Source organism: Saccoglossus kowalevskii, chromosome 3 (genome assembly GCF_978046115.1).
Source record: "Saccoglossus kowalevskii chromosome 3, keSacKowa6.1, whole genome shotgun sequence".
Lineage (NCBI taxonomy): Eukaryota > Metazoa > Hemichordata > Enteropneusta > Harrimaniidae > Saccoglossus > Saccoglossus kowalevskii.
In genome coordinates, this window is record NC_140643.1 from 36,145,715 (window position 1) to 36,159,698 (window position 13,984).

At 36.0% G+C, this 13,984-nt stretch overlaps 1 protein-coding gene across 1 annotated transcript in view; it reads right to left on the reverse strand.

The window, feature by feature from the left end:
* The window catches only part of LOC102804184 (E3 ubiquitin-protein ligase RNF123-like), a 38,740-nt gene that overhangs the window by 11,370 nt on the left and 13,386 nt on the right, over positions 1 to 13,984 (reverse strand). The window contains exons 11-17 of the mRNA XM_085497151.1: positions 12,403 to 12,609; positions 10,088 to 10,217; positions 8,846 to 8,947; positions 8,350 to 8,436; positions 5,836 to 6,026; positions 3,958 to 4,065; positions 3,305 to 3,482 (exon numbers count right to left, since the gene is read on the reverse strand). Coding sequence (XP_085353277.1) covers positions 3,305 to 3,482; positions 3,958 to 4,065; positions 5,836 to 6,026; positions 8,350 to 8,436; positions 8,846 to 8,947; positions 10,088 to 10,217; positions 12,403 to 12,609 — 1,003 coding nt within the window. The remainder of the gene's footprint in view (positions 1 to 3,304; positions 3,483 to 3,957; positions 4,066 to 5,835; positions 6,027 to 8,349; positions 8,437 to 8,845; positions 8,948 to 10,087; positions 10,218 to 12,402; positions 12,610 to 13,984) is intronic.

Here is a 13,984-nt window from a genome sequence, read left to right on the forward strand (position 1 = left end):
CACTGGTGAAAACGGGCATGTCATTGGTGAAAACTGAGCATGTCACTAGTGAAAACTGGGCATGTCACTGGTGAAAACTAGGCATGTCACTGGTGAAAACTGGGCATGTCACTGGTGAAAACTGGGCATGTCACTAGTGAAAACTGGGCATGTCACTGGTGAAAACTGGGCATGTCACTGGTGAAAACTGGGCATGTCACTGGTGAAAACTGGGCATGTCACTGGTGAATGAGTGAGACATATAGTAAATCAAAGAAAGCTTAGAAAGAACTCCCATGTGCTGAGAGTATTGGAGACACATTAAATATAATTCGAAATTACTTAGCTGAAAACTAATTATGCAAATCAGAAAATTAATATGACCAGATTTGAGTGTAAAACTAATGAGGTCTGCGCAATGTAACAGAAAATCTATGTCTCCAAGTTTAATTGAAATGTGATTAGAACCAAAAAATTATGAATTATTATGCTTATTAGGGAATTAATATGAACAGATTTTTACCCCAAACTAATTAGGTTTGTACATTGTCCTAGAGCATCTTTGTACTAAGTTTCATTGAAATGGAATAATTAGCACCGTGAAAACTCCAAAATTTCGACCCCTCTAAAAATTTGACCGCCTATTTATTTGCCGGGTTTCGGTGTTTTATTCACCTCCAAATTTTCGACTCCACTAAAAATTGCCGACTCATTCTTATTCGAAAATTGCGACCAGTTTTAGTTTTCCCCCAAACGAAAAAAAAAAACGATGTGAGCGTTCAAACGGGACCTTCCTCAAAGGCATGAATCCGGGTTTCTGATTGACTGAGAGATTTTTATTTTATTGGTAACGAAAATATATTCTAAATAAACGAAGTTTCAAATAAAAACGAACACAAAAATCTCGGCATGCTGCGTTTCTGAATTGTTGATTATTACTGTACTCAGTAGTGATTATAATAATGTACACAAAATAAATTTGTTGAATGGTTATGAAATACAAATAAAAGTCAACTTAGTTTCATCGTAAGCGAATGATTCCGATCTCGTATAAACGTTTGATGCTGTAGGATATCCGCCATGTTCTCTTAGGTCAAATAGGTCAAATCGCTAATTAACCAATCAAAAAGCTGGATGATGCGAAAACGGCATGATTTTTTTTAAATAAAAAAATTAGTTGTTTTTAAAAAATAAACTGGTCATTTGAAGAATAATTTAACATTGTTCACAGTGATAACAGCTCATTCTCGAAAGGAAGCTTACCCGCTCACGCTAGTCACGATAAAAATCATACACGTGTACTCTTGAATAGACAGACGTCAATGACTACGGTAAAACTTAGACTCTATTTTAGCCGGCAGGATTGATTGAAATGTCCGAAAAATGACGCCAAAATACACCTTAAAAGTCCCATTTTATTTTCTTAAATCCCATTATATTTTTTAATCCAAGGGCGAATTTACGGCAGAATTTGGTCCCTCAAATCACCGGTACGGTGCTCAAATAAGGGACACGTGAGCTTTGATTCTAACCGGATACATTGCACTGGGTCGGGGAGATCGTTTGCTAAACTTCCATGTATCTTTTGTCCAATGGGTACCTGTACTTCGAACATTCGCAAGTTTTCCTAGGTAGTGCGAGACAGCTTTGTCTTTTGACCTATTAGTTTTGTGCTGACCTCTTCTCCGCGTCTTGATGTTTTGTTTTGCTTGTCATAATACTCACTGATTGATGACTTTGTTTAGATTTTGAGTTACAACTCGGCCACGACCTTTGCTTTTACCGTGAAACATGAGAAAGTTTACGTCAATTGACGGACATTGCATTTTTTAAAAACTAATGAAGCACACTGTCTATCATCCCCATTTTTTTTTGCTGATTTCTATTCTGAAAAATTCGACCGTCCGAAAATGCACCTTAATTTTGACTCTAAAAACACGTCACATTTCTAACACAAATTATTTAAAACCAGTCGAAATTTTGGAGTTTTTACGGTACTTTAGATATCAGTGTGAAAGATTAAAATTGGTTAATTACGCAAATTAGGTAATTAATATGTACAGATTTTAACCCACAATTATTCAGGTCTGTCTATTGTCCTACAGCATCCATGTACATTCATTGATATGTGATGTATAGTACCTGAGATATCAGTGTGAAAGTTGGTTAATTATGCAAATTAGGTGATTAATATGCACAAATATTTACCGGAAACTAATTGGGTTTGCATAATTCTAGATTCATTGAAATATGATGATTAGTACTTTAGATATCAGTAGAAAAGCTGAAAATTAATTATGCAAATTAGGTAATTAATATGCACAATTATTTACCCTAAAACTAATCAGGTCTCTGCATAGTCCTAAAGGATCTATGTACCAAGTTTCATTGAAATGCGATGATTAGTACTTGAGATACATGTGGAAAAGCTGAAAATTAACTAATTATGCAAATTAGGTGATTAATATGCACAAATATTTATCGAAAACAATCAATCTCTGCATAGTCCTTGAGTATGTAAGTACCAAGTTTCATTGAAATGTAATGCTAACTACTTATATCAAATGCTGAAAATTAATTAATTATGCAAATTAGGTAATTAATATGTACTGATATTACCATAAAAACTATCAGGTCTGTGCAGTGTCGTATGACATCTATGTACCAAGTTTCATTGAAATGTGATGATTAGTACTTGAGATATCAGTGGAAAAACCGAAAATTGACTAATCATTATGCAAATTAGGTAATTAGTATCCACGGATTATTACCAAAAACTAATCAAAACCTAGCATTAGTTCAGAGCATCTATGTACCAAGTTTCATCAAAATCCAATGAGTGGTTGTTTAGATATCAGTGGAACAGTCATGGAACCACTAAAAAATAGCTAATTATCATGCAAATTAGGTAATTAATATGCACGGATTTTTACCAAAAATTAATCAAATCTGCGCATATGTTCAGAGCATCTATGTACCAAGTTTCATCAAAATCCAATGAGTGGTTCTTTAGATATCAGTGGAACAGTCATAGAACAGCTAAAAATTAGCTAATTATCATGCAAATTAGGTAATTAACGAGCATGGATTTTTACCAAAACCTAATCAAATCTGCGCATTGGCCCAGAGCATCTATGCACCAAGTTTCATCAAAAACCGATGTATGGTTCTTGAGATAGCAGTGGAACAGTCGGACACACATACACACATACACACATACACACATACACACATACACACATACAGACACACTAACTGCAAAGACTCCCATTTTGTGCTTCGCACATGGGAGTCAACAAAACAGAGAAAAGTACATAACGCATACCTTGAATACTTTTCAGTTGATGTGCGAGACTGAAATAGTTTCTAATTCCATTATATGCATTTATACAAGTGTCCAGATAGAATTCAGGTACATATCCAAACAAACTACCTGTAGTATGGGCTGCACTGATGGACTTCAATACTGCTTTCAGAACAAATACAACGTTATCCTGTTTGTCCTGAAAACAGACATAATCTAGTAAGCATTTGCAAGCATGAGCAAGTTCTACAATGAGAAAGTGAGAGTATAGGCAGAATGAACAAACAATTGTTTATTTTTAGCACAGTTTCATAAAACAAAACAATGTTGTTAACCACTAAAATACTTCTATTGGTTAGTAAAATAATTTATTGCAAAATAAATAAATTCTGGTTATTTAAATTTATTAATGAGTAGAATTTTACATGTAAATGTACCTTTAATAATCCGGTGAATTTCCAGTAGATATTTTCTCAATAGATTTTTTTGAACACAATGAATTAATGGGATATATTTAGTAATCTTTTTTGTGAATGAATTTATTTTCTATGATCCAAGACATCCCTAAGTATATTTTCATCATGTTACACTATAGTTCAATTGACATCTGTTCTCAGGGTACATAAAGCCATCATTCATTAAAAAATAAATCAAAGAGAAATAATATAACATACCTTTGAAAATACAAGAGTTGCTACCCAAGCAACATGACGTGCATGTTCAAGGGTCTTTTTTTCAAACACTGAGTTGGAATGCATTATATCGTTGTAAACTTCTGCATTCTGGAAAAGCAGAAATACATTTTGAGTAGAGAATCAAGTATCCATATTATATGCATTGTACACTATTATTTAACTCTTTGAATGTTGAAGTCAGTTTTTACAACATAAAACTAAAGACTTCTTTTTGGGTTTTTTCATTACAGCAAGTCTCAGAAATATTGGGGCAGCCAATTTGCAAACTCGATAGCGAATTGGCTAACTGCTTTGGTTTTGACTGAACGGTTGGCTTTCGAATCTCGCTGGTGGCATCTTGTGGTCACGCCCACTTTGGGTGAATCTATATAACAGTAGGGACCCTGGTAGGGACGGCCGTCATACTTTAGAAGCTAGTCAGTGATGGTCTAACAGTTGGATGGCGATTTCACTTTCAATTATACCAGGGAAAGTGTTCTGTGTTCTTCGTGTAATGAAGTGAAGTTGAGTTTTATTAGCGGTTGGCTTAAGGTTACCCCAACGAATCGTTTGGATGTGAAAGTTTGTTTTCTCCCTGATTTGTGGGAATCTGTTTCTAAACTTGTATCGTTGAAACCATAATAAGCCATAGGTGTTGACTGACATTCCATTATTGATTCAGAACGCAGTCACCGATTGGTTAATCTCCGTCTGCGTGAAAAATGCCATAATGTTCTATTTCACTTTTAAAGTTAAACGGTAGTTGTGTTCCAGTTTGTTTGTCCGTGCTCAACTGTGGGTCAGTTCTACAAGTTTATGTATTCATCAGTTCGTTGAAGAGTTTCGTTCGCAAATAAATGCTCATGTTATCAATTGATTTGTGAGAGTTTAAGTTCAAGTTCCGCTGAAATGCTACTCAAGTTGGAATGTGGCCAAGCGAACCCAACCACAACTTGTCTCTATTTAGTTTCAATCAGTGTTCAAGTTTGCTACCCCCATATATATAGTAAATATCGGTGAATTAATCACTTATCATATTATTACTTGTACGTCACCTGACTGTGGCTATTCTCAGACTTACCAGGAAAATTACTTATACATTATTACGCCTCGCAAAGCAAATCATTCAGGGGAATCCAAACATGTACCTGGCTACGTATGTAAAAGCATTCCATGTCCCCTAATGCAATATAGGCTCACCCAGAGTGGACGCGACCACGAGTCGGTGCCATCGGGATTCGAAAGCCAAGCAGTTAGCCAATTCGCTAGCGAGTTTGCAAATTGGCTGCCCCAATATTTCTGAGAATCACTGTAACACTTAGAAATGGAAACTACCCTGGTAAGTATATTTTATCCAAAATTAACAAAAAAAATCTAAGCTATTTTGATAATCTTATGTTGGATGGATTATTAGCTATTTGTCATGGTTACCACAATATTTTTGCCATATCACAAGCAAGGTATATTATATGGTTGTTGCCATGGCAATTGCAATCATCATAGCAGCCTGTCAAAGGTTCCTGCATATCAAATATTAAAGCAATGAAGCACCATCCAAGGTACTTGTATAAAAAATCTTAAAACAATTCTGAGTAGCAAATTCATGGAAGAAATTGAAAATTTAGTTTTTACGAAAAAGTCTCCAAAATATTTGCCAAAAATACAAAAATTGAAATATTGACAAGAAATGAACAAATTTGACAGAGAACCACCCAAGATATATAGTAATATGATAGAGGGACTGTGTCTAAAATCTGGATTAGCTTTCAAATTCCATTAATATCCAGCATCCATTTAATGACAAAAAGTTACAAGAAACTAACAGCGATACAATTTCAAATTACAGTGCACTGATAAAGAAAACAGTTTGTATATTACCTGATTGCCACATTTCTTGAGTTTTCTTTGAGTTTCTTTAAGGGCAGTAGCAAATTCAGCTGCATTGTCATAAATAGCAGCCATCTTACCAAGTTGTTTATGAACACCAATGTCATAGAGCATAATAATACCATCTAATATCTCTAGTAACGATACACTAGACGGCTGTTCTCTCTTCTTACTACACTGATCTAGTAAATGGAAATGCCAACCGTAAATATTACAAGTTTATCTCACGTCTGTTTACTGAGTTAAAACCTGTTACATATAAATAGTTTGCTGACAATCTAATGAATATTACAATGAGACTACTGTAAAATGACCAATTTTCACTGGGTTTAAATTTCGCTTATTTACCATTTCAGGCATATTCAGTGGGTTTTAAATTCACGGTTTCGTCATTTAGATAATGTGTTCTATGCTCAATTTTATTCACTGGGTTTTAATTTAGCGCATTTTTCAGTCAGAGAAATAAGCTAAACAAGTCATTGTCAATGACACGTCCCCGTTCCGTTCATATTTGAGTGACATATACATTCAAAGCAGATCATGACCGAAATGCACCTGCATATGTACAACACATTGTGCTAAATCTGAACAAAATCCATCCATGCATGACTGAGATCCGGTTCTGGAATTGTGAAAATACGTGATTTTGATGCATTTTCGGCCTTAAAATGGCCATCATTCCGCTATTGTTAAGCAGATCATGAAACAAATGCACATATCTATTTGTGACATGATGTACCATGTGTGTGTGAAGTTTGAACTTGATCAATCCAGACATGTCTTGGATACGGATCCAGAACTGAATTCTTTAACAAAATGGCCGCCAGTCGGCCATTTCGAACTTGATCCGAAAAAAAAAAGATGTGCATCAAGGTCCTATTATGTTTAATGTATGTACCAAATTTGAACAAAATCCATCCATGCATAACTGAGATACGGGTCCGGAATGGTGAAAATGTGCGATTTCAATGCATTTTCGGCCTTAAAGCGGCCCCCATTTGGCTATCGTTAATGAGATCATGAAACAAATGCACATACATATTTGTGACATGATGTACCTTGTGTGTGTGAAGTTTGAACTTGATCAATCCAGACATGTCTCGGATACGGATCCAGAACTGAATTCTTTAAAACAAAATGGCCGCCAGTCGGCTATTTCGAACTTGATCCGAAAAAAAAATGACGTGCATCAAGGTCCTATTATGTTTAATGTATGTACCAAATTTGAATGAAATCCGTCCATGCATAACTGAGATCCGGGTCCGGAATGGTGAAAATGTGCGATTTCAATGCATTTTCGGCCTTAAAGCGGCCGCCATTTGGCTATCGTTTATGAGATCATGAAACAAATGCACATACATATTTGTGACATGATGTACCTTGTGTGTGTGAAGTTTGAACTCGATCAATCCAAACATGTCTCAGATACGGATCCAGAACTGAATTCTTTAAAACAAAATGGCTGCCAGTCGGCCATTTCGAACCCGATCCAAAAGAAAAATGACGTGCATCAAGGTCCTATTATGTTTAATGTATGTACCAAATTTGAACAAAATCCGTCCATGCATAACTGAGATCCGGGTTCGGAATGGTGAAAATGTGCGATTTTGATGCATTTTCGGCCTTAAAATGGCCGCTATTCGGCTATCGTTAATCGGATCATGAAAAAAATGCATGTGCATATGTCCCATATAATGTGTTATGTATGAGTGAAGTTTGAACTTAATCGGTCCATGCATGTTCGAGATACAGGTGATCACGGACACACAGACGCACGGACGGACGGACGCACACAGGGCAAAACATAAGTCCCCGTTTTCAGACTGCGTCCGAACGGGGACTAATTAAAACCCAGTGAATATTTAATCCTTTTACAGTATATACAATACTATATTATAGTTATAAAGCACTTCTTTGATGTCAAAATGACATAAATTTGTGAAATTAGTATTATCAGAGGTACATTACTTGGGGTTTGCAACGCGCATAGTACTGTATGGCGACATTATGCCAAGATCCCATTCAAGTCTCATCTCATAGATAGCGAGACTGATGCTACGACCTTCTGACATGACATAGGCGGTTTGTAATAAAACAATAAAACATGTATTACCACATTCATAGTGAAAAAATGGAATACATCGAAAATGTACAGAAAATATAGTTATCGTAATTCGCCATATCGTGAACAGCTATTTTGATCCACCTGGACATCCCAGTATCCTAGTTACCACGGGCATGCGCATTCGCATTTTTCTGAGTTGGAACGCTTATGCAAGAGCGAGATTGAAACGGGATCTTGGTATCGTATCACCGTAGTTGCAAAGCCCAAGTAATGTACCTCTGTTATTATTCATCACGGAAACACATTATTTTTATTGGTGGATAAATACAGATCAAAAAATATCAACACTAAAAACAGCCTTCCTTTCAGCTACCAGAGAAGCACTGATGGAAAGGTGCTCTATTTACAACACATAAATTAAAGAAGGTGTCTTGTCTAACCTGTTTCTTCTTTAACTTTTACTGAAGAAAATCCTTCTCCTTTAAATTCAGAAGAATTCTTCTTGATATCAACTTTTTCAAGATCATCTGTATTTATGATTGAATAACAGTATTTGAATCCTATGTGATAATTCTAGAAACAGTACATTTTAACTATTCAACCAACTTGTCATACACCACCACCCCATCCTTACCCACTACATAATCCACTACCCCATCCCATCACCCCCATTCCACCACAGTATCCCACAACATCTTCCTACAATCTCATCCCCCACTTTCTCCCATACCACCACACTATGACACTACTTCATCCCACCAGCCATTCCCATCACTTCATCCCACAACTCCATCACACTACTTTAAATTATCCCACCAGCCATTGCCATCACCCATTCCCATCACCCATTCCACCACCCCATCACATTACTTCATCCCACCAGTCATTCCCATCACCCATTCTACCAACCCACCCCACCAATCTCCTTTGTTTTACCTTTGAGTTCTTCATCAAGCGATGATACTGATCCACCAACTCTGGAGAGTGTAAAATAATCCAGAATATTGGCATAAAACATATGTGGTGGTACAAAGGCATCTGGTGGGAAATAATAAGAAGTTAAAATCTGCCATTAGCAAGATATGTAAATTTATTTTTCTTGCAATAAATACTGTAATTATATTACTGTTATATGATCTTTTAAGTTTGATTAAATATGTGAATTTGCATCAGAGTTTTTGTCTGATACATTAAAACATGTAATTGCATTACATAGTCCCTGAGATTTCTCAAGTTTGAGAAATATATAAAGTCTGAGCATGTCAGAGACATGGTTCCATAACTGCATTCACTAAAAAAAAAATGGCAACCAGTTGGCCATTTTGAATCCAATTTGACAGACAAACAAAACAAAATCTGTCTATGCTCGATTTGAAAATACTTTTAATTAAAACCATTCGACCATCTTGAATTGGATCACTAGACGAATAAATATGCATATGTGCAACATGATGTATATCTAAAGTTTAGACATAATTTGTCAAGTAACTTCTGAGTAACAGCTCTGGAACCAAATTTATTGAAACTAAATTGCCACCAGGCAGCCATTTTAAATTAAATCTGAAGAACAAAATGACATCATCAGGGTCCCATACTGTCTGTTATTAAATCTGCCATACACATCTGCTTCAGGAATTGCAGAAGTACTTGATTTTGATAATTTTTTAAAATTAAAATCTTGAATTACATTTCCAAATAAATACATTTGCATATGTCTGACATAATTTACCCGTATGATGTATACCTAAAGTATACCTAAACATAATTGGTTAGGGAATGTCTGAGATATTTATTGAAAAAATGGCCACCAGGCAGCCATTTCAAATGACAAAACCCAGTAAACTTACAAATAATTAATTATAGTTTGGTTCTGGCTGTTAAGAACTGGCCAACCTAACTTCCTCAAACAAATTAAGTACACTTCAAGCCTGCGTTTAGTGCTTTTTTTCCAAATAAAATGGTCAGCAGTCTTTTATCTCTGACGTACTGTCTACTGAAGGTTTAATGAATTGCTGCCAGTCAGCCATCTTGAGTCAAATTTACAAATCAAAGTACATTATATGCATCAACATTTTTAGGACACACAGTAAAGTTATATATATATAACATCCTATTTTTGTGGAAGTACCATCTAATAACAACATAACTCCAACTAAGGATGTTTATTATTATTCATACCTTTACTCTTTACTGCTGTCATTGGATTTTCTTCTGCATATTTATCCCAGTAATACCTTAAAGCCACAATCAATCGATGAAAAAAACATAAAGTCACAGGAAGTGGACATTGCACAATTGCTGGCTGTAACTGAAAAAAACATTAAAGTATATTTTTGTCAATTGTTATCATATTCTTAAACGTTTTGAACAGCACAATTTTTTTGGCTGCAATTTTGACACTAGAATACTTTTCGCATGAATCGATAATGAAATCATGTTTGTTTTTTTCTGTTCTCAACATTTCATTAGGTTATATACGATAACAAAATTCAAATGTTTCTATAAGATGGTTGCTAATTGTTGCCAGGAATTATTGAAACCCTCTAGGTTGCCACAAATTATTGAGACACTCTCGGTTGCCACAAATTATTGAGACACTCTAGGTTGCCACAAATTATTGAGACACTCTAGGTTGCCACAAATTATTGAGACACTCTAGATTGCCACAAATTATTGAGACACTCTAGGTTGCCACAAATTATTGAGACAATCTCGGTTGCCACAAATTATTGAGACACTCTCGGTTGCCACAAATTATTGAGACACTCTAGGTTGCCACAAATTATTGAGACACTCTAGGTTGCCACAAATTATTGAGACACTCTAGATTGCCACAAATTATTGAGACACTCTAGGTTGCCACAAATTATTGAGACACTCTAGATTGCCACAAATTATTGAGACACTCTAGGTTGCCACAAATTATTGAGACACTCTAGATTGCCACAAATTATTGAGACACTCTAGGTTGCCACAAATTATTGAGACACTCTCGGTTGCCACAAATTATTGAGACACTCCAGGTTGCCACAAATTATTGAGAAACTCTAGGTTGCCACAAATTATTGAGACACTCTCGGTTGCCACAAATTATTGAGACACTCTAGGTTGCCACAAATTATTGAGAAACTCTAGGTTGCCACAAATTATTGAGACACTCCAGGTTGCCACAAATTATTGAGAAACTCTAGGTTGCCACAAATTATTGAGACACTCTCGGTTGCCACAAATTATTGAGACACTCTAGGTTGCCACAAATTATTGAGACATTCTCGGTTGCCACAAATTATTGAGACACTCCAGGTTGCCACAAATTATTGAGACACTCTAGGTTGCCACAAATTATTGAGACACTCTAGGTTGCCACAAATTATTGAGACACTCTAGATTGCCACAAATTATTGAGACACTCTAGGTTGCCACAAATTATTGAGACACTCTCGGTTGCCACAAATTATTGAGACACTCCAGGTTGCCACAAATTATTGAGAAACTCTAGGTTGCCACAAATTATTGAGACACTCTCGGTTGCCACAAATTATTGAGACACTCTAGGTTGCCACAAATTATTGAGAAACTCTAGGTTGCCACAAATTATTGAGACACTCCAGGTTGCCACAAATTATTGAGAAACTCTAGGTTGCCACAAATTATTGAGACACTCTCGGTTGCCACAAATTATTGAGACACTCTAGGTTGCCACAAATTATTGAGACATTCTCGGTTGCCACAAATTATTGAGACACTCCAGGTTGCCACAAATTATTGAGACACTCTAGGTTGCCACAAATTATTGAGACATTCTCGGTTGCCACAAATTATTGAGACATTCTAGGTTGCCACAAATTATTGAGAAACTCTAGGTTGCCACAAATTATTGAGACATTCTCGGTTGCCACAAATTATTGAGACACTCCAGGTTGCCACAAATTATTGAGAAACTCTAGGTTGCCACAAATTATTGAGACACTCTCGGTTGCCACAAATTATTGAGACACTCCAGGTTCCCACAATTTATTGAGACATTCTAGGTTGCCACAAATTATTGAAACATTCTGATGAATACTAATAATATTTCATGAAAATGTTCCAAAAATATATCAATAATCATGCAACATTTTTGAAACAAAAAATTGTAATAAATTTGTTGCACCTATTTATTAGGTAAAATTGCTCACGGACGACATTGTAGGGCAGTGGTTGCACAAAGCATGTGTTTAAATTTCATGTATTTATGTACATATGTATTCACACATTGTATATGTCGCTATGGGACCTGTATTGAACACAAGAATACAAACACATGTCCATTAGAAATTAAGTCAAAGGCCCCAACTGTGATGACCACTGCTCTTTAAAATCAACATTTTGAGATGAGATATTAACGGCAAGATAGAACTAAGAAAATGGCCAAGTCAAAACAGAATGTACTCAGAATATGGTTTTGAATAGCATTTATTATCATGGTACTTGTCATTTTGTCATATACTCACAAATGCATGCTCCCTAAGGAACTGCCTAAATTTCCCCAGAAAAATGAACCTTGAGGAAGGTCCCTTAGCATTGTCAGAATTGTCCAGCATGACTTTCAGGATCTCCACTTGTAATTCTTCTAGTATTTTTACACATGCTTTCATGTCTTTGCAGTGTTTCTCAAAAGATTCTCTCCTTACCATATCCTCATCAGTTAATTCAGCTTCCTGAAAAATTCAAACATAAATATCAAACTACTAATATTTATTATCAAACCCACTGCTTTATATGGGGCTGATGTGTTGAGAGGGGTTATGCTAAAAATCTTTGAAGGGTCAGGTAAAAATAAACATATGGTTGACAATTGCAATTTGGAAACAAAACTTTTCTCAGATAAATTAATTAAACTCTCATGCATAATCCATGGCTTAACTTTATCCCAAAATTACCAGTGATAACAGATATGACAAGTCATTGTCAATGACACGTCCCCGTTCCGTTCATATTTGAGTGACATATACATTCAAAGCAGATCATGACCGAAATGCACCTGCATATGTACAACACATTGTACTAAATCTGAACAAAATCCATCCATGCATGACTGACATCCGGTTCCGGAATTGTGAAAACGCGTGATTTTGATGCATTTTCGGCCTTAAAATGGCCATCATTCAGCTATTGTTAAGCAGATCATGAAACAAATGCACATATCTATTTGTGACATGATGTACCATGTGTGTGTGAAGTTGGAACTTGATCAATTCAGACATGTCTTGGATATGGATCCAGAACTGAATTCTTTAAAACAAAATGGCCGCCAGTCGGCCATTTCGAACTTGATCCGAAAAATAAAAATGACGTGTATCAAGGTCCTTCTATGTTTAATGTATGTACCAAATTTGAACGAAATCCGTCCACATGCATAACTGAGATCTGGGTCCGGAATGGTGAAAATGTGCGATTTCAATGCATTTTCGGCCTTAAAGCGGCCGCCATTTGGCTATCGTTAATGAGATCATGAAACAAATGCACATACATATTTTTGACAATGATGTACCTTGTGTGTGTGAAGTTTGAACTTGATCAATCCAAGCATGTCTCAGATACGGATCCAGAACTGAATTCTTTAAAACAAAATGGCCGCCAGTCGGCCATTTCAAACCCGATCCAAAAAAAAAATTATGTGCATCAAGGTCCTATTATGTTTAATGTATGTACCAAATTTGAACAAAATCCGTCCATGCATAACTGAGATCCGGGTCCGGAATGGTGAAAATGTGGGATTTCAATGCATTTTCGGCCTTAAAGCGGCCGCCATTTGGCTATCATTAATGAGATTATGAAACAAATGCACATACATACATATTTGTGACATGATGTACCTTGTGTGTGTGAAGTTTGAACTTGATCAATCCAATATGTCTCAGATACGGATCCAGAACTGAATTCTTTAAAACAAAATGGCCGCCAGTCGGCCATTTCAAACCCGATCCAAAAAAAAAATTACGTGCATCAAGGTCCTATTATGTTTAATGTATGTACCGAATTTGAACAAAATCCGTCCATGCATAACTGAGATCCGGGTCCGGAATGGTGAAA